The sequence below is a fragment of the Dendroctonus ponderosae genome, unplaced genomic scaffold (assembly GCF_020466585.1).
Source record: "Dendroctonus ponderosae isolate FM_Combo_2020 unplaced genomic scaffold, Dpon_F_20191213v2 Dpon_F_20191213_3, whole genome shotgun sequence".
NCBI classification, from domain to species: domain Eukaryota; kingdom Metazoa; phylum Arthropoda; class Insecta; order Coleoptera; family Curculionidae; genus Dendroctonus; species Dendroctonus ponderosae.
The window spans coordinates 10,007,258-10,029,997 of NW_026018508.1; the positions used below are offsets into that span (position 1 = coordinate 10,007,258).

At 32.6% G+C, this 22,740-nt stretch overlaps 1 protein-coding gene across 1 annotated transcript in view; it reads right to left on the bottom strand.

The window, feature by feature from the left end:
• The window catches only part of LOC109535791, an 88,575-nt gene extending 66,045 nt beyond the window's left edge, over positions 1 to 22,530 (bottom strand). Inside the window, exon 1 of the mRNA XM_048664876.1 lies at positions 22,327 to 22,530. Coding sequence (XP_048520833.1) covers positions 22,327 to 22,378 — 52 coding nt within the window. The 5' untranslated portion in view covers positions 22,379 to 22,530. The remainder of the gene's footprint in view (positions 1 to 22,326) is intronic.
• Positions 22,531 to 22,740: the final 210 nt, after the last annotated feature.

The window sequence follows — 22,740 nt, forward strand, 5'->3', positions numbered from 1 at the left end:
CTTAATTGCTGCTTATCAAAGAAATAAAAACAGAATCATGAAAATAACGGATGGTTAAAATTAGTGAGAAAAACCGCAAGGGGACCAAAATAAGTAATACAACTGAAAATATTATTAGAACCTAATAAGTGGTCAAACTTAATAATCATACGAACGGTAGTAACAGTTACAAGGACAGAAAGAATTCATAACAGATATAAAGGATTGAACACATAGATATTCGAGACGCGGAAAATATATACAGATATTTTAAACAATTATTGTAATGCAACTCTATTGCAAGTACCAATCCAAATTTTTTTTTACAAAAATGCTTACCGATTTTAGGCACAGACATCACATACAAGAAGAATCTTCCAAATTAACATTGTCCCAACATTTATATATATGATATTATGAACTTTTAATACATAATTATATAAATATAATTTATGAAACATAAAAATGAGAAAACCACTAAAAAATCGCTGATATAGAGGCAATAAAAGTAAAGTATCCGAACCATTTTCGAAGAAGAATGCATGGAAAAAATGTAGAATAAAAATATGAAACACTTCAGTATCGGAAAGCAAAAAGCAAGAATACATTTTCAAGATCCGTTCAACAAATAGTAATAAAGACGGAATGAAAAAGTTCACAAACACTGAAGTGAAAAACCAGTAATATAAATGATAAAAATTTTAAAATTTAGACTATTCTCATCCTTTATTTACATAATATATATTCGTATTAATATATACAGGGTGATTCAAAATTGACGTCATTCCTCTGAAGGTGTTGTCTGGCGCTGAAATAATAATAATAACCATTTCAAAATAATGCTTAATAACAAAGTTGAAATTTGATCTTCAACTGTTAATATCTTCTAGAAATTTTGGAAAAAAAAATTTTCAATATTTTTCTCGTACTTCCCAAGGGAGTCTCTATCACCCCTTAAAAAAAATGACGCCAATTTTGAATCACCCTGTAGCATGTAGCATGTAAAATAACACTGGAAGTAAAGCCTCAAATCAAGAACAAACCATCAAATCGAAAAGAAGACGGTTATCCATAAAACGATGAAAAGAAATATGAAGATGAGGCCAAAAATTCCGAAATTAATTAAAAAAACAAAAGAAAGGGGACAATCCAATCGAAACAACAATCAAAAATTTGAAAATGTATCGATCAAACTAACAAAACAAGCACAAATAATTGAGCAGGTCAATCTTAAGAAGGGCGGATTATTAGCAAATTACCGAATTCCATTTTGAGCTAATTTATTTATAAACTGTACAAAGCCATTAACCCGGGTATAGAGGTTCAAGTCATTTGGAAATGGGAGCTGCAATCGCGGAAATTGTGCGATAATCAGCAAAAGCTGTCCATATTATCTAAACTCTAAAAGGATTCATCATTATTCCCAATTATATCAGAGTAATTATACAAGTTTGAAGCGGTATTTTATGTGCATACAAAATGAATTTACTTCGTTTTAAGGAAACGAATAGAAATAATTTTAAATCCTTTTTTCCATAGATTGAAACGAATTCTGAACCCCATTGCTATGCTTTCTCGTATAATTTTACTATTAAGTAATATCATTACTCAAACAAAAGGTCATCTAAATATAAAACCTTCCATTTGAATAATAAAAATTTTCTCTATAAGGAAAGCGCCCTCTGCGTTCCGCAGCCGAGACTGTCTTTAATCGACCTGCAGAGCTGGATCCTGGATCAATACTTCCAGTCAGGATTCTACAGTACATCGATTTGGAAAACTTGATAAATCAATAAGATTTTTCGATTTTCCAATAGTTGATCGTACAACAAGCTCTCAGATAGGTGGCGCAAAATTCGCGCACGATTTGAAGAAGCAGAAATTAACTCACATAATACATTAAGCTGAGTTATAAGCAACGTACGTGTCTAATTAACCCAAATGCAATTATACATATTAAAATGTAAAGCATGTCTAGAATATTATTAATTTCTGTAACATGTTTGCCGATTGTAACTCAACTGGGGAATTTCCATGTACATGACTTAAATTATCAGTTTTTTTCGCGGTTTGAAAATARCAAAGGAATTTTCTTTGTMCTTARATYTAATRATCCGAAGTAAATAGTGCATGTTAASTGCAAACTARGAAAAATTMAAACSTGAAATATGTGTATTAGCAAAAWTTATATTGCKGAAAATKATTTTGGAAAACTAACTCAAAGATTGTYAAGACATCSAATTTAGCTAAATTCATAATATGYTAAGGTTGTAGWMAARACAAATAKGATATTAGCTCAAAAACCATTATKGRAAAAGTAMGTTTTTCCTAATTTTCAATAMTYTTTTTWAAATAAATTTAAGTAAAATTTGAGTAAAACTAATTTGAGTAAAACCAACAAGAAAATTGAGCTGTTCAAATGCAATTTTAATTAAGTTAGCACATTTCTAAGTTTATTCTCCAAAAGAAAAGGAAACTTCCATTTTAATAGCCATCCTAAAATTTCCACAGCATAAAATATGTATGCATAAAGTGCAACACTCGCTTCGCCATGTATCCTGTAAATTTTAAATGGGCGCAAGCTGCGAAAAACCCAAGAAGCTTCTTTAAAGAACCCGCAATACTGCGAGCTGGATAAGTTTTTTGATGCGTCAATATGGCTTGAGAAGTTTCATCTATTGACCAGCCTGGCACTAAACTAGATTTTTATTTCCCATACAAAGGAATTCACTTTAAAACAAAAAACTTTGAGAAAAAAACAAGTAAAGTCGGCATTTTACGGAAAATTTTTAAAGCACATCAGCTTTTTATTTATACTCAAATAAAAAGTAACTATCTTGATTAAAGCAGAACCTAGCAAAAGAATTCTAGTTCAAAGACAGACAAAAACATGTGACTTATTATAAATAAAGTCATTTGAAATAAAATGCAAACTAAGTACGTCGGCCAGTGGAACAACCCGCCAACTCACCTTACCAGTGTATTATTATCTCAGATTAATTACTCAGTTACTGAGTTAATAATTCAGTATTTGATTATTATTTAGTCTGGGCCACAGGATCGTGATCTATGCGCACAACATCGCTTTCAAATCAAACCGGTAATAAAGAAAAGATTTCGCTGCATTTAGATCAGCGGCCAAAGCGTTATTGAGTAGTAGAGTATCGGTTGTTTGTCCACATCCAAATTCTACGTTATTTTCTTTTTGAGCGCGCAGCGAGGTCAACTTAAAATGCAGAGTGTATGTGAGGAACTCTGGTTTTACATGTTGAGGACAATTTTATTAATGTGAGGCTTTATTTAAGTATTTATGCAGACAAAAAATAAAATTTAAAGAAAATAGTACCAGAAACCAGAAAACCGGCTATGGTAGATAGCCAAGCTATACAAGTAAACATAATTTTCAGAATTTGTTTAAAGCTTTCCCAGGAGCCACCACTGTGAACAGTTGTGTTGAAAACAGCAGCTCAATAAAAACGCTTCAAAAGATAGAAATTCGATACTTGCTTCAAAACAGCTTCATTTTTCTCTTGAATCAGTAGACATCGACATTGCTAAGTGCTAAAATTCATCAAGCGTAAATAGAGTTGCCGCACAATATACTGATATAAATTGCGAGCAAAATGAAATGTGCCATCGCAATACGTGGAAAAACTAAACTTGGTACGCAAAACTCGAGCAGACGATAATAGTCTTGGCACTTAATGAAATTATACCAGCTAGAGCAGAGTGTTCTCGGAACAGAATTACTTTCAAAAAGTTTTAGAGTTAAAAACCATGAGAACATCTTTTTATTTCAAAAAAATTTAATGGTGCTCTCCTTTTGAGCCTGATTAAAGGTTGAAGTGGGACGTATTGAGGCCGCGGTTTGCACTCCGTGCGCATAGAAATTTATATTTCCAGGACAAAGATCGTTACTAATTAATCAACGAAAAATTATCACTAAATGATAAGCCAATTCAAACATAGGACCTAAATTAGAATAGACATGTTATCTGACACATTAATGTATATCAGTTTCAATATTAAACAGCCAAATGCAGATCGGAAAACTGATATCTGAACCCGAGATCAGAAAGATGATTGAGTGGCAAATGTTACCGGGATTATTACCTGTTATAATTAAAGTTTTTAAGCGTTTTTCGATTAATGTAAGCAACATTTAGTATGTAGATGATTATTTGGGTGTTTGCTTAATGGAACACGCATTCCGGAAAATGAATTAAATGCAATTTTCATTTACCACATTTAATATAGTGAATTAAATCGCGAGTAATTAATTATACAACACCTACACTTATAAGATCAAGAGCATATTTCCGGAAATTCATTTATTCGACGTGCATGATAGAGTTAGATTAATGAAAATCAGAGATCTCATTTTCAGCGGGTAAAGAAAAATAGGGAAATGCATTTCAATTACATTCTTAAAACAATAAAAATAATAATTATGAATCAACGGATTTTGATAATTTGCTTTGAACTCTCAATTTCCGTTGTGAAGTGATTCGTTTTTCTTTGTTTAACATTTTTGCTAAGCGTTTTTCATGAAACATTACAGTTAGTCTTAAATTAATTATTCAAAGTTTTATTTAAAGTAAATCTCACACAAAGAGGTTTCTTTCGAAAAATTGAGTTCAAAATCAGTTTCTGGATTAGATTTCTGGATTTAGAGGTTTATTCAGCAAACAATTGAGAGCAAAAAAAATATTAAAATAAAAACCATTATACTAGATAAAAATTTAAAACTACGTCAATACATATGCCTTCACTGGTGATTTAGGAAATTTTACATTTATATAACAAATTAAACTCGTATCAACAGACGAAAGCCCCTGAAATATAAATATCGGATTAACCGAAGTTTATTGTGAAAATAATCTTTTAAAGTCAAATTTTCTCAGTCAAATAGAGAATACGGATTTCGTTGTTAGAAAAATAAAAGTTGCGCCATTATGGGGATGAACAAGTTGCATAAAAAATTAATGTATTTATTAGACATTGAACATAAATTTAATTTATTTCTTGATATATTTTAACCTTGTATCCATTTTAATGTAACTCCCTGCGCTTTGTTTCCCATAGTTTAGTATTCGATGTATTTTCCGTATTAGCCGCAAACCGTAGATATAGTAAAGAGGAACATAACTCAATATGGGGTGCAACTTACACAAAAGCAATTTAGTCCCCAATGACCATTGATTTCCCACCCTGGCAATAAATTTTATTTTCCCATGAAATTTTCTGGCTGGAAAATCAGCATGTGTACAAAAATTCAAATTTCCGTAAAAGGAACCTGCCAAGCACTTGAACTGTATTGAAAATAATTTTATAGTGCATGAGTTAAAAGGCACTGAGCAGATAGTGAGTTAATAATGTATCGGGTTACCATAATTTTCAAAATTTGATTTAATTTCTTCTGGTCTTGATAACAACTGTATTCCCAAAAGTGTAAATGATAGTATGAAACATTTCTTAATCAGACAATCTGCAACGTGGACGAAAATTTAATTAAACCGAAAAAGACCAAATAACAAATACGGTCAAATTGAACACGCATTAATATATTACTATTCATATACTCAAGAATTCATGACACAATTAAGTCCAGTTGATAAAATATTAATACAAATGGACAAAGATATTATATGAATGTATTCACATTTGAACACTGACTTGTTTGTCAAAGTTTCCCAGTTTGCATTAGTAGGTAAATTAAAATTTCAAATTTTAGCTTCCCATCACTTTCCTGCAACTCGCAAAATTCGAGCACAGGAAAGTGTTGGACAAAAATGCATGGGAATTGATGGGAAAAAATGGGGTGTTAATTACCGCTTTGTATAGAAAATAAAATAAACATGAAAGGATCAAGCTTAATCGGAATTATATAAATATCAGACATGACGGTAACGAAATTCGGTAATAATTGAACAGTGTCCGAAAACTGCAAATATCCAATCAAAATCGTATAATACATTATCGAGCCAATTATTTTCGTTTATTGGTTTTACTGTTATTTCCACAATATATTTCATAAATGGAAATTCAAAACAGTTGTTGACCAACAACCTAATCGGCTCTCTAGCCAACAAGCTCCCAGTAAATAAAGGGAAAAATTACCACCGCAACGAAATTGGCAAAATACAAATGTAAATATAAAACACAGGAAACTTTTAATTGAAAGTAATATATTTGCGCGAGTTAAAAAGTTGCAAAATAAATTTCTGTTAACTTCGAGGTCCAATTAAAAGTTTCTTTAATAGTTGGGAGTCCGAAGTAACATTTTAATATGATGTTTTAATGGAAGCGAAGCTATTTCGCGTGGAGTTAAATTATTTCAAGGGGCACATCCATTGTTTTTTCCATGAATTTTGACAATTAAATTTCCCGCGGGGCAAACTGGCAAAAACGCCTGCACATGACTTCGGATTTTTTAAATTGCTGTTTTGAATTTAAATAGTTTCCACATAGTTGTTTATTAGACGGAAGTCACTAAATCAAACAGCGAAAAAACCTTTGATTTTTTTTATTGAACTTCGTAACAGGCGCTCTGCGGCCGTTAAAGCCATAAAATTCACAAATGCGAATTTTTAACTTTAAAATCCAATCCTAGTTAGGAGATGGAATCCTGGCTAGAAGTTAGAGTTAAAATCGTTACAAAACTTTGGTTTACTTGGGCTAATTGTGTTCCCCGTTCTCTACACTTCTTCCTCTACATCTCCGGGTGGATATTTAGATGAAGAGCAATCGAATTTGGTTCAAAACGCCGTTTTAACTAGCCAAGTATGCCGTAAAGCTTAAGTGAGAGCATGTTAGAAGGTATTTGTGCAAATTTACTTCATTCTCCTGAAAGCCAATAACTGTTGGGAAGTTTAAGTGATTATTAACTTTTAACGCTCTATATGGAATATGTATCTGTTTAGTTTCTCTTTTTTTACAAACTTCTTTTTGGGTATTTCGCCTCAAAAATTTTTGTCTTTCAAAAAGACAGAATTTCCTCACGTCTTTTATTTTACAAAAATTTTTGAGGCGAAATACCCAAAAAGAAGTTTGTAAAAAAATGAATCCGCCTCAACAATATAGAACTTATCTAGTTTCTCTTTGTTAGTGTATTTTGTAACTCTTTGTTTATTTTGTGATGTCTTACTTCTTTGCTCGTTTAGTGTTAGTTACCGTAGTTACCTGGGACAATATTTTGCGATTTCTACTTGTTTTTTTTAATAGGTGGCAAAATTGTTTTATTTTTAAACGTAGCTAATAGCCTACAAGTGCAACTTACAGGAAAACGTGTTTTATCACTGCAATTTCAATGTGCCTACGTTTCGGTATCAAGTTCTAAAACGGTGCCTAGAAACCGCTAAAAAAATGCTTTTTTTGATCTGTGTATTGGTGGTATTAGCACTAAAGTATTAATGGACAAATACACTTCCAACTATTATTTTGAACGTACATTAAACGTATGAAAAAAAGTACGTTTTTCACATAAAATAAACATGTGAATGTGTTCTAATATACGCCTATGTAGACAAAGGTGAATATTTATTTTGACTATGCTTGGTTTTGAGCAGAAAGTCTACTTGTTTGATACTTTTGTCTTGTAGTTTGATTCTTAGATAAGTTAATTTTCTTTTTTAATAATTATTACTTTGTCTGCCAATTGTTTGTCTTGTGTCCGTAAACGTTTCGCTTTCAAACTCTAATTGGCCTAAATTCACATTAATGGTTCCTTTGTCTGATGTAGTTTTAATCGCAGTTCTCATTATATTCAAAATGTTTCTTGATATCTGATAGTTTTGTTGCGTTTTATTCTATTTTATATCGGATAATCTATATTCAATAGTAAACCTAAACGCAATAAAATTGTTAAATTGCTAAAGTTTGGAAGTATTCCGATATATTTGCAGCTGTTTTCCTCTATTAAGTTTTGCTAACTTTTGTTTTTTTAAGTCGGTTATATGTGCTAGTAGCTTTTTTTTTAGTTTGATTAATAAAATCGTCATGATTTATATGTTAATTTTCTAAATTTTAATTGACACGTTTGCTATAATTTAAAGCTGCTTACTACTAAAATGTTTGAAAACATTTTTAAAGCACTTGTTTAAGCTCACTGTATGCATAGATAAATTCAGCTATAAATTTTTTCATTCCAACGGTTGTCAGATGCAAAAACGTAATAATGTGATGTAAAAAGCTCTTCAAAGCGACCACATACAAACTATTGTTAGGCTTTTCCGTTATTTTCTTTTTGTATTTTTAATTTGATCGGTTATGCTACAGCAGTCAAAGTTCTCCGCCACATTCGGGCCAAAATCCATGTTGCTGAATGATTCACGCGAACGCTGGATCGATGAATGATAGGTGTTTAATTAATCGAAAAGCAATTGATTTGCCACCTCGTTGGATTTTCGGGTTCTGCAAATTCTCAGCCCTATTTATTTCGAAATTCCGTGTCAGCTACAAATTAAATGTTGTAATTTGAAATTTCTCTGAGCGGCTGAATTAAAAATTCATGTCGATTTTATCTGTTCAACGCCACCACACACACTGTTATAATAGTTTTACAGGATGGTTTGAAACACCTTTTCGTGTGCAATTGTTGCTACTAGCACGTAGAAACTTTACAAGCCGCCTGGACTTTAGCAATTATATTGATTATATGGGGATTATCAAAGCTTGTTGCGCAATTTTATTTAATAGCGACACATAAACGGCATGTAATACAATTAGTAAGGGCACAAGTTTTGAGCTTTCACAGGCTTGAAAGCCCGAAAAAATCACCATAATCACATAACGCTTTCTGAATAGTTTGACCGTGTGGGATTTCATTTAAAAACGCTATTTCACAGGTTGAAATTTACTTGAAAATTGACTTGTTCCTGTTTTATTTAGATTATACTTGACTTTAGCCGCGTAAGAACCATTTAGAAAGCCAACTATCTTACATTTCTATAGAGCACACAATTGAATCCTCTGTTTCATTTGTGAAAAGTCTTAGAAATCAATTCGGCTGCGGAATAGTCAGTAAGTTTCTGGTCTAAAATATTTACACAGGAATGGATGGCATGCATACAAAGCACGTTTGGCTCAAGAACTTATTTGAGAACAGCGCGGCCGAGGATTGCAATTATACTTCTAGAAAGTTAAAATTTATTGAAAAAACAGGACTCGCAGATTAAAAGCCACAATCGCTACTGTTTCTAGTGCAATAATCGTAGCATATCTCGCATTGAAGGCTAATTCATATTTTACTTTATTATTCCATCTAATTGCCTAACGATTTAGTTGGCATTTTCCAGACGACGGAGATGAAAAACTAATCTAATTAGTACCTACTTTTAATAATAATAAAGTTAAAATAAATATTCCTCTTAGAAGAACATCCATGTTCTTAGCATTTTCCATAATGATGATTAAACATATTTTTACCGGCATTAATTAAAGTGGCCTAATGAAAGGTTGCATCTGCCTAACGAAGAGATATGATATGGGGAAATACGGTTTAAAATGGGCTGTCAGCTTTTTTTGAGACCGTCAGACGAATTGAATTTATCCCAGATTTGCTTAAATGGTAAAAAGTTCGAATTGCTGACACTGATTTAAAGTTGGATGCCGGTATCTTCCGGAAATTTATAACGCACATTTGTTCAGTTTGAGTGTTTGTGGCCACGGAAATTCGCTGCTTTTTTCAAATTAACGTCTCTCTAGTCGGGGAAACGATGGCCCGAATTTGATACATTATTGTACGTGCATGAAACCCAAAGAAAATGCCATCGCGCAATAAATTCTCGTTGAAGACCCTAATTATGGCAATTGCATTCCTATGTATAAAGAAGCATATTTTTTTGCAAATTTAAGTGGTTAGTTGTGATAATCAAATACAAACTAAAGCTCTAGAGATATGACATGTTTAGGAAGTTTGTTGAAGATATTCTCTGCAAGTTCAAAGGTAAACAAAAAGGGTCGCCAGAAATTAGCACTTGCTCAGAATTGAGTCACACTCGGGACATATATGTTCTTAGTACACATAATTAGAAAGTCGCATATTTCATCTTTCAACGAACTAAAACAAGTATGTAAATTAATTTATGTCTAGGTGTTATTTTTCTGCAGATTCTGCTCATATCATTCTGCACAATGTTGCAAAAAAACTAAGGGAGACAAACTGAATGTTAAACGTAAAATGAGGCAGATTTTTCAACAACTTAGTCAACGTTGACTTAAGGTAAACTAAGTAAATAAAGCATTTGGAAATAAATTAATGTCAACCTTCTAAAGGCCCTTTCAGCATCTGCGTCCATTTTCAATAAGCTTTTAAGCCAGGCACCTAAATGCTAAAGCTCTTTGGAGCATTGCGTTTTTCAAGCACCATTGCTTCCCAGTGCGTTTCACGAATTAAATTAATTTGAATAAACCTTGAATAAATGCGGCTGCTTGTAAAACAGTATTAATCAGTTCGCAATACTAGCAAACTGCCTAAAACATATTGTCCGAATAATTCAGATGGTTGTGAAACAAACAGTCCAAAGTCAAATGGAGCTTTGCACAGTTGCACAATTTGTCATTCCAATGTAGCTGACCGCTTAACGAACGTAATGTTAACTTTGCATGCCGTAATTACTGCATGTAGAACAGCAGCGGGCAAAAAATATTAATTTAGAGCTGCGAATGCTGACAGAATTTTATTAGAACCGTAGGCAAACCGACACAAGAATATCACGAGTTGTGGATAATGTGCGTGACATTGTCATCGTCTGTAGATAAATCTAAAGCCAACCCTAACAAATGCGTGGTGTCACTAAAACAGCTACTTTCAAATGTACAACTAGTTAACATGGAACAGATATGATTTTTAATCAGTTGCTTTTAAAACAACCATAGTGGCTTTAAACAATTAATGCAGCAGTTTTTTTTTCAATTTCGGCTAATAAAATATTCAAGCGTACTTTCTTCGAACACAGAAACATACATAGGTTTACATGCGAAATGCCATCTCTCCAGCGGTCCAATATTGATTATATTATTACTAAACAAGAAACGGAGATTAAAATACAACATTGCAGGGTAGAAGGGGGACCAAACTGCAGAGCTGATCACTACGCAGTTCACGATCAGAACGCAGAATATCTCAGGTCTCAGTATTAAGTTCTTTCCATAAATATCTAATAGAAAACTCATCTTCACTAGCCCTTTAAACGTAAATGCCGATTGCATGATACACTTATCAGAAATCCGTTAGCTGCAACTTATTCAAAGCTTATTGCAATAATTTAACGTACAAAACAAGAATACAAACGTGTGTATCAATTTGCGTGCACTAAAGCTGAATTTCAAGCATTAACGTGCTTCTGTATGCATAGTTTAGATAATCTCCTTTACATTGATGCTGAATTCGATCAAGCGAACATTAAATTTAGAGAAATTTTAGGTTTTAGCTGTTCTAGTGCACGTGCTATTCGCTTAAATGTACTAGTAGATTTAATGAATTCACATATAATTACTTCAACTGAACCATTAGAAAAATAGTTATTTGAGAACAGAATAAATAACGGTGTATCGTAAGTCATGAAATTGTGGAAAAAATCTGGTTATTACATTGATACCGATCTAAATAATGCTTCAACACTTTGTCATAAGTTCGCAGACCTCGCTGCTTTGAATACTAATAAATGCACCATTGTACTAAATGCTATTCAGACTTTACGTGGCTTAGAATGTTTAATGAAAATATAATGCTTGTTTGAAAAGATGAAGGTTTTATGTTAATCTCAATCGATTTTTTTGTTTGGCTATTCGCAAGTATTTATCAATACGGCAACTTTATGTTAGTAGTTAAATTGAATGTAATTTATGCATTTTAAATGCTAATGGTTATTTACTGTTCTGGGCAGACTTTTCAATGAAGATGGGAATGTTAATATTTTAGTACTGATGATTTCTCCAATTAAGGTGTTTGTAAACTGGACATTTATGTAAACATGTAAATGACCATAAGCATGATTTTTGTACAGGATGATTGAGATTTTTTATCTTCTTACTTTGAAGAGGATTTAGAGAGCTCGACACAACACCTGAGCATGAGCAAGAACAGCAAGACAACAAAATAATTTTTGTACGAATGTAGCTAAGTTATATATGATTGACGCAAAAAAGGATTTATCCAAATACAATCAAGAACTATGAAACACAGGGAAAAATTCCCCTTGAAAAACCTAATGTAGGAAAGTTACCTTGACGTTTCGAAAGCAAATATGCTATTTTAATCAAAAGATACCTAACACAGAATACAGTAATAAGTAAATATAAATCCATCAAAATTTGCTCTGTTGTTGCTGAGTTTTGCTTTTTCATAAATTGTCAATTTTTTGCTTTGCCTTAAATCCCATTGCTTCAAAATAAAGGCAAATAAAATAATAATCTGAAAATTTTAATTTAGGTGAATGTTAGTTCAAATTTTAAATTAAAATAAGGAAACACCTTGATTTAGTAATATGAATGCACTTTCTACAGTTTCATGTTTTTCTTATTGATGTAAGTCGTAAAGACAGCTTGAGGAAATTATGTCTTTTTTAAAAAGACGAAAATTGTGTATTCTAAATACCCATCAAAAATAATGGAATAATTATGTGGAAAAATCTGATCCATAAATATTCTACAGACCATATAAATCAGAAATGCTTTTAAACTCCATGCTATAATATATAATACCGCTTTATTAAATTTAATTTGGATATTTCCTAAATGCAATTTAAATTTAATCACTAAATTATGATAATAATATGAAGTGCGTAAATGAACTGCAATCTAATTACGGTGTCTATGCCAAATAAAAACAATGATAAAAACCGATATGCTTCCAAACAATACTTTGATATTTAAAATTTCAAATTCGATAGCATGGATGAACATTTGCAAGCTCTAGAGCTGCCCGAAAAGAGAAAGGCCGAAAAAGGTTGTTAATGAGATTACGCTAAAGTTCAAGTTATCATTCTTTAGTTTAAGGGTGTACGGAGGCACTGATAATTGCTTTAGAGCTTTTGGATATTTGGAATTAATTACGCTCGAAAATTAATTACGCAAACAAATAAATATATAATAAAAAAATTCTATTACATGCTCTACTTGATCTTTTTGGGATTTGTTTAAAATGGTTAAGGTTGAAAAAGTCAATATCTGTACCAACTGGGGTTGAACCATGTATATTTTAAAATAGGGAGAATATACCGAGTGAACAGATACACGAAATATTCAGGGTCTGACACGCTTTGTAAGAAACGCCTTAATTTTCTCAGCTGGGATGAGAAGAGTTGTTAATCGTACCAAAGGTTAAAGTTGTTAAAGTTGAGCTTTCGTTCTTTGTTCTAAGGTTTTATAGTGGCATTCATGATGGAAATGCATTTGAGCCTGCAAGCCACTTGTACATGCAAAAAGTCACATGTGCTGATGTTTCTCGTCATCTGCAATTAACCCCAAAAAACTCGTTTCTAATCACTCTGTATAGAAAGCAGTCAACTTTAATATACCGGGCTGGATAAAGGATTGCTTATTTGTGGAAGACTCCACAGCTGAAAAAGCAATTCAAACCTCGTCATTATGCCTTATCTGACAGCAAGTTGAGGATCGTTAGCAGATAAACAGCAGAGCCTTAGCGTGCAGATGAGGAAACAAAATGTATTATCTTTTACATTTTCGCGTCAAAATGTATTATTCGTTATTCTGTTCGTTACTGCAATGCGTAACAAAGAACGTGCGCCTACTCGCTTCGCTCTTAATTACACATTTTTAAATGCTTGAAAAGGTGACTATGGACCGGGTCAGCCATCCAGAATGCTTCCATTAACTGGCTGTCGAAACAGTAAAGTAAAGCCAAACCGACGTAGCGAAATCCCGTGAAAGCAGAACTTCATTGTATCGCATTCCATCATCTTTTCAGTACATAATAAAACGATTCCCCTTTTGTTCTACAAAACCGTATTCCCGAGACACGCAAGCAGGTATGAGGATCTGCTTGGAAAATTACAGGCAGCGGCCTGGAATAATGACCCGATAACTGGCAATAAATTTAGCTCTTGTCAATTAGTATGTGTAAACGGATTTCCGTCTGAATGGTTCAGGTATAGTGTCAACAATCCTCGAGCTCCGTCATCGCTGCAAACACTTCGTACAAATTTAAATCATTGTTTGCATTGTCAAATCCATAAAGTTCTTCGTAAATTTTGTATGCTTTATAATGATGCGCCAGCACGAATTCGTACTGCATACCGGCGAGGGCAATTTATTTCACAAAATGATTTAACGGTTTTGACCTGTTTTACATCTTCATCGCAATTTCAAATATGCCGCTTTGCAAAGCCAATCTTGGCCAAACCGTTGTTATTTTAAATTTCGAATTCGAGTTCTGGTTTTGCGGTGTTTTCCATTAAAACAGCAAAGCTACATGTAGAGTTTACAGAATTCTAATTGCAAGGTAGAAATTACACTATTGGGCAAAAGTAAAGCAACAAAATTCGTTTTGGCTAATGTTTGTTCAAACAAAAATTAAGGATTACGATTTTTCACTTAGCTTAATAAAACACTATATTTAAAATAAAATTGGTCTTCTGTAAATATTTTGGGGTGCTTTGGAACAACAAATAAATTAAATAAATTAACAAAAAATATTTAACACATTTTAGAACAATAACAATCAAAAGCTTTAGCAATAATTAATAGCATACCCATTGTTATTAATTACTTGCTTATTTGGAAACTTTTACGTTCGAATGCGACTTCCCAATTTCTTCGACAGATTTTCTATAGGGTTTAGATCAGGGATTTGTGCAGTCCACTTCAAAACTTACTTTTCGACAAACCGTTGTTTTGTGAAGAGTGTTTTGCATCATTGTTTTGTTAAAAAAATAAAGCGCAGTAGCATCATTTCTCATTCTGCATAAGAAAGTGCAGTGTTTTGCATTATATTCTTATACACAAATCGACCTCTCGTGTCAATAATAAAGTGTGTAGGGCCAACTCCAATCCATGAGAAACAACCCCATAAAAAACCCATGTTTAATAGTACGTTTTACATATTTGGGATTAAACATCTACCTTTAAAATTGATAGGTCGCCTCACACGTCTGATTCCATCAAAACTAAATGCTTGGAACTTCACCACTAAGCAGGGATTTTCCGGTCGTTAACTGTCCAGTTTAAATGACGTCGTGCAAATTCCAATTTTACTGTTCAATTTCTTCCCAAAATTAACGGTTTTCATCTGGCCATCTGCTAAATAACTTTGCTTCTAGCAATCTTCTTTGAACTGCTCTTATCAACTTATATAATTTCTGGAATTTCGGCAATAATTCTATGTGCAGACTTTCAAAGATCATTTTGAGCAATTCTTTTAATGCATTATCGCTCTATACTGTTTTTTGGCGTTTTAGAAGCGGGTATAAATATCCTCTCTTATTATTAAACATGCAGAATTGAACGTGATATTTAAACAGCTTTTGGGACTTTAGATATCATCGAGAAACCTTCCATCGCTCGAAAAATGACGAAAGTTTAATTTTTCTTTAAACACATTATTGTGAAATGCCCAAGCATTTGCTGCACACTGAATAAATTTCTGTAATTTTATATAAAAAAATCCGCTATAGTCGGAATTTTCAATTGATCTGATTGAATCTTACTCTCATCTAAACTAGCCTTTTTGAGCCTTTATTAAAAATTACTTTCAGAAAGGAATTTTAAAATTCAATATCGATAATTAACTGTGTAATGTAGGTTTGAGCGCTTAAGAAAACTTTGCTTAATATTCATTTATCGGTTTCTCCGTCTGGTAAATTAATATCCACTGCTTGATGGCAATTAAACAGCTGATTGCTAGCTTGCTAATGCTGTTTTCTTCCTCGAAAATCTTTATTAATATTGGGTGTACTCAGGAAATATTGCAGACACGGTTTCTAATGAGGATTGCTTGCGTGTTCCATTTTTTGCTCATTATTTATTGATCGCACTAATTGCTTGAAATTGACTAAGCGAAAAGCCGGAAATATTTGAAAAAAATATCACTTATATCAAAAGAGGAATGATTTTCAAATTTCCCGGATTTTTTAGGCAGTCTCGATCACTTTAGCAAGTTGATAGTTGGTTTTCCAGTATCTTGTACATAGAAAGTCGGTTAATGACAACAATTATGATTCACTTGATCTTCTCTTATCGATTAATTAACGAAACTCAACACTCATAAACAGCGTAATTCAGTTCAACCACAAAACTGCTTGCGCCTGCACCAGTTGGATTGGAGCATAATTTATTGAAATGTATTGTTTCAGTTTTTGTTTGCACATTTTTATTAAATTTTTAATTAGGATATTGACCAATTAACGTATTATGATAGTCATTACTCATTAAAGCCATTCGAAGCTTAATGGCTTTGCGCGATTTTGTGTAAAAGATATTGCGAGTTAAATAAATAAAGCCGCTGTTGTTAGCTGTTCCATAACACAGTCGGGGCAAAGTGGTTCCTCTGGTTGGCACTGGGCAACTCATAAAGTTTGGAATAACAATTAAATGCGTTTTTGCTGCGAAAATTGGGAAAAAAACGTGATTCCGAGCTCAATTTTAAAGTGTTTTTGGCGAACAATTAGAATTTAATTAACCCGATGTGGTAGGATTAATTACACCAAAGTATATCTTTTATGGAAAAATACACATACTGCTCTACTACATACTGTTCTTTAACTTTACTTCTAGTTTTACTTACTAGTTTAGTGCAGCCTTACATTTTCACATTCAATGGTAAAGTATTTCGAAAAAATCAGTGGTTTGTGTAAAAGTTTGTTTTAAATTTTCATCCTCTTTCTTTGACTAAATATGTTCAAACAGTATGAAGAAACAAAACTCATTTACTGAAAACTTATTTTCCTAAATAACTTTAGGCTCTTAATAATACTAATAAAATCGTTTTAAAAAGTCAATTCCAAGCCAACAAATTAGAGAAACTTGAATTAATTTGGGAGAGATATATGTTTTACATATCGGGTGTTTACTTAATAACGGAGGGCGTTTTCTCAGTTTGTTCTTAGTAATTTTTGCTACAATAGCGATATTTGAAACTTGGTATTTGAAGGTTTGTAACGTCAGAAATTTTTTTATCGGAGCTTTGCTCTTTCATGTATTTTTCTTTTCTAAAGAGTTATCACTTTTCATGCATGCTTATGATCCATTTTTTACCAAGAAAACCAATTATTCCATCATTTTTACGTAAAAATTTTTGTTGTTTTTAAAAGTCTATTAAAATATAATTGTCATTGTTTTTTATTCGCTCAAAAAATCTGTATTTTGAATGTATTTTTAATACAGCATACTGGCTTGTATATTTTGGCTCTTCCGTATCGATGATCAGATTTTCGAAAAAATCACCTTGTTGATAACTGATTGAGTTTCGTCGAAAATAAATCCGCTGTCGAAATCTTTTGCTGCAAAAATCGGATGTTATTTGCAAAATCCTTCTATACGTATTAGGCAGCTTCAGTTTACAAATTTTATGTGCTAATAAATAGTTGATATATTAAAAAAACGATTTTAATCTAGTAAAAGAACCAACAGCACCTTTAATAATTAATTTGCATATTTGAAGGTAATAATAATTTCCGAGGCATTAGTGGAATTACTTAATAAATTATTCAAGTTTTAAAATTCAATTTGTTTCCTCAACATTAACATTAGCGGCGATATTATAGAGACGTTAAAGTTTTGTTTGTCCTTAGTGAAGTGTTCAGAACAATGAAGTTTGAGTAAAGTATTTTGAATTTCTTACAAAATGCACATGAGCTTAATATTTTATGTTAATGTGTTCTCCTAAGCGAACGGCTTGAGCATTAATGCATGGTAAAGTTGTATTCTAACAACTTTTGCCGACGCTCAAGTTTTGAATTTCCTATCTTAGAGGATGTTTGGAAATTATTCAAATCGGATATAAAATCTACCATGTGAAGGTACATTGATGATACGTGATTGCTTTACTGATCCGATGTTTCATTCATAATTTTATGAAGATATAACGTAATAGTTGATAGATGCAAGGAGGGTCATTTTCACAGTATGAGTTTCAAGATTATTTGGTTAATTGCATTGCAAAAAAAACTCAATCCTATTAGTTAAAGCAGTTGATCAACCCTATGGTAACAATAAATTTATCATCATCAGTATTGTATGGCCTCTTTGAATTATTGTTAAATAACAATAGCAGCAACCCGTTTATGTGTCATAGGTAATTACATAAAAATGCAATATTCAAAAAGCCAACTGAACGAAATAAAGGTAAAGTTTATTCAAAATTGACGAATTTGTTGGAAATTCGAGCAGATCACGCGCTCCATGCAACGGGACCTGTAAATTTCACTATTATTGGTCTCGAAATGTGAGTCTCTATGAAATTTGATAATTCCATGCTGGAATTGTAAATTAGAATTTAAAATTCCAAACTTTTATTTTGTACAAATATAAGAGCGGAATTGTCTTGCATGGATTGTGTCTACTAACCAAAAGGAAAAAAATTAAACTAAAAACTAACTAAAATATTAAACTAAAAAGATAAATTTGTGTTGAGCAATCAACTAATGTACCAAGGGAGATATTAATATATTTTTGTAAAATCTAAAATCAGCAGAAGAAAGCTGATAAAATATTAAACTTAGGCTTAGTAGTTTCAAGACAGAATACATTTACTTTATAAGTTTCCAACGTAAACCTTGAAAGTAAAGCAACCGATTAGCAACCTTTTGCATCCTAGCTTTGGCTTAAAAATGTGGGGCTGTTCCTTGAAAACGTGCAAGACACTGAATATTCCACCGTGAATAGCAGATATTCACTCGATATATTATTCCTGTTTTAAAATATAAATGATTTAATCCCACCTGTTGTACGGAGATATTGATTTTTAAACCACAATTATTTGTAACAGCCACTATCGTACTCATTAACGAACCAACTATCAGAAGAGATTAAGTAGAGTATGTAATATATAATAATTAAAGCTACAGTGGGGTCATATTTATGGCATGTTCAAAGTTCAAGGTTTTCTCCCGAGACCCACGAAAGCAGCTTTACTGGGCAACATAAATATGAAGCTTATAGTTTATACATTCGCATTTATTCAAGTGTACAACTGCGACTTTAAAGGGCTTGTCTTGCTTTAAGTTGGGCAGCTTTTATAAATTCGATTCAACAAAGGGGTGGTTTCCCAAATGGCAAAAATTGTTATTTGGTTTGAAGGAAATAAAAACCCAAAGTAGGTGATTATTGCGAATTTTATCTAAAAAAGCCGCAAATTTCAACGAAATCAAATCGAAGCTGCCAGAAATAAAATATTAATGAGACTAAAAAGAAGCTTTAAGTTTATTAGTGTCGGTCCGGTAGGTAAGCAAAAATTCAGAGCACTTGCAAACAAACTTAAACGGAAGCTACCGACCCGATGTGAAAACTATCCAACAAATATCTGCAGAATAAAGCAAAACAGTCAAATAAATCCAATAGCTTAAAAGATTGTCACGGAATATAGCAATAACGCGACAGATAAATGGGTAAACTTTTTTTTAATATCCCGTCATCAGCGAAATGAGACCCAATTACCTACTTTTGTATTGTAATAATTGAAAAAGCATGCTATACATGTGGAAAAGTACGCCGTTTTATCTAAATTATTCAAAATTTAATTGAAATCCTGAAATTCACACCCATTTAAGATGCTGATGGTTGATTAAAACGTATTTCGTCAAAGAACCATGAATAAAATCAAGGTTTTTTTGCGATGTATATCGTACGGCTGCTAATCGGATCTGAATTTTCTGCAACTAATATTTATTTCGATTTATTTAATTTTTTTATAAAATTTAGCTTACATTCTTTTGCATATTTCATTTACTTTTTGTAGGTACCAGGGCTTCGAAATGCGAAGTTCTTGAAAGTTTCGCTTAGTGTTTTCCAAAGAATTGTAAAGGAAAATAAAACAAATCAAAGATTTGGTAATAATGGTAATCATTTTGCTTAGTTAAAGATTTTTTTGTCGTATTTTGCGCAGTAAAAGAAAGCCGATTCTACTCATAAACCCAGGATGAACGTGTCGATCCGATACCAATAAACATTTGCAGAAACAGTGCTAAATTTGATTCAATGATCAAGTTCAATGGCTGCAGTAGATGTGAGCTATTTTTTGCATCTAAAGAAATCGAGATAAGAATATAAATGAAATATTTGAAATTTTGACGCGTAATTTTCAATTTATCCTTTAGCGGTTACTTTGGAATCGCACTTTTGAGCCCAGCCGATAAAACACTGTTTATTGCGGTGGCCGTTCAACCAATCATATCTTGTGGCGTGGTAGGACGTGTTTGAAAAACTAAATCCATTATCGTTCCCCATAAATAAAAATTGGGAACAGTCAGATCGTGATGTCTAGGAGGGTCAACAAAAACGGGTTTTCAAGCAACGATATCCAAGATGCCTGCAGGGTAATTTTTACGGCATTAAGTTCGAAACGAATAAATATTTCGGAAACCTGTTTTAGAAAGCAAATGTGGGTAGTTTATTTGTGAATAATGCGTTGCTGTTTTTTGCTTAATCTAAGCTCGCATGGTCACAGATGGTGAGTTTTAAAATGTATCCATTTTTTACCGTCGTCCGCAGGCTAAATTTTCAATTATTATATTAATTTGGCTTTCTTATTGTCTCTTGCTAGCTTAATTGGTCAGAAAGTTGATGAATTTTGGCAGTTCTCAGCAAGCTAGTTAGAGGTAAAAAATTTTATTCTGTCGAAGATTTCCAGTCCCCAAGATAGCATTTCAATCATTAGGGGAATCGACTTTTCTTTCAATATTTTAAAAATCGACGTTTGCTTTACTATTCCATTCTGCTTTATTATACGAAATATATATTTTCCATTTATTCATTTACTAAAAATGTATGTTTTCACATGTTAAGTCTCAAACTTTAGATTACATTGTGTTCAGTAAATTATTGCGATTTAAGAAAGAACAGTTTTATAATTCGTGCACAAATGCACCGTCCTTTATTAAAATGAAATGAGTGAGAAATCGAGAGATGATCAAAAAACTACACTGATCAGAAAACGATTGAGCAATATTTTCTTTGGACATTGCTTTATTTTACGTTGATTTTTTCCATTGTCATTTTTTATGTTACAATATCCAATAAAACATTATTAGACTTAACTAGATTAATTCAAAATGAATCTACTCAATGTAGTTGCGTTTATTCGATGTATATGTCGCTTCAATAAGGAAAAGAAGTGTTATCTTAACGTTTATATAATACTCATTTGGTATGTAATTTTTGCAAAGAAAACCTTTTCTTAAATTATTAATTTGTCTAAACTCATAAATTTCTGGGGCCGCAGATTCTCAGTGTTTTAAAGTTTTTAAGCTGAAAATGTTTTCAGAGGAATTGGGGCGAAGCTGTTGAGCTTAAGGGCAACCCTTTAAGCGTGAGATTTTTTCTTTACTGAAAACTCGTCCAAATCCTAAATTAATTGATAAAAACTTACCTCAGCTAAATGTAAAATTAATGTTTGCTTAACTAATTTTGGTCCATTTAAAAAGCGATATTTTTTCCAATTCGCTATTTTTAAATACCATAATTGCTTATTAAATATAAATGTTTGAGAACGCATAAAACATGATTGGCCTGGAGCCTGCTTTTTCTCGAATCTGAGCATTTCATGTTATATTTCTTTTAAGAGTATTATTCTTAAAAAATAAAGTCACACAAATGAATTATCTATAAAATATATCTTTTCCATGCTTTTCAATGCTAGATGTTTACAATTGCAACAATCTGATTTTGCTTATGAAAAATCCGCACCAATATCTCAATAAAGCTGGGTTTCAAAGTTCTACCAAAGGCGTGCGCCTACAGGCGCAGAATGGGAAATTGTGCCCAAAAATAAAGGACTTGTTAATGCAGGATTGCACAAATTTAAAGCGTTTATTAAGGAAGATTTACTGTTAAACTTACAGAGAAGCTATTTTTATTAGCCAATTGGTTTAATTTCGATGCAGGCTGTAACAGTTAAAGTTGAAACAAGAATTTCCTGAAAATACATAAAACATGCAAAGTTGAAAATCGAAAATTTTACACCAAAATCTACTCTTCCGGAATGTGCCATCTTTTAAAGGCGCATTATTATGTACTGACTGCATAGAGCGCACGTAATAAATATAATTCAAACAAAGACGCAAAGGGTATGTATGGTGCATGTAAATTGTAGGTGAAACCGATACGTTAGCAAGTTGTTTCCGAAGCATGCAAACAAGTGAAAGACTTGGTTTAAGCATTGAGTGAACTTACCAAGTAGAATCATGAGAATGAGATGACCAGAGGTGCAGTTCATAGTCCACATGGTGCATGAAAATACTGGATAAACTACGCGAAAAGTGCGATTAGTTTCACTTGAAAGTGTTCGGGAAAGTTGATCGGAATATACGCAAAATCGCGCTGCAGGAGCGACCACCTGGTGCAGGTTTGGCACGCGGTTTACGGCAGTTGTAATGCGGATGCGGCGTATCGCATGGCACGGACACCCTGCTGGAGAAGCTTTGGAAGCTCGCGCCAGCGCTTCCTACAGTCGCATTCATGTTTTCATAACTGCGACCAACCCTGCTGACTGCAAAATCAAGAGCTTAGCCGCGGTATGCAATCATTAAACAGCTGAATGCTCGATGGTGCCCCTTAGGCGAGCGGAAGTGATTTGGAAAAAATCAC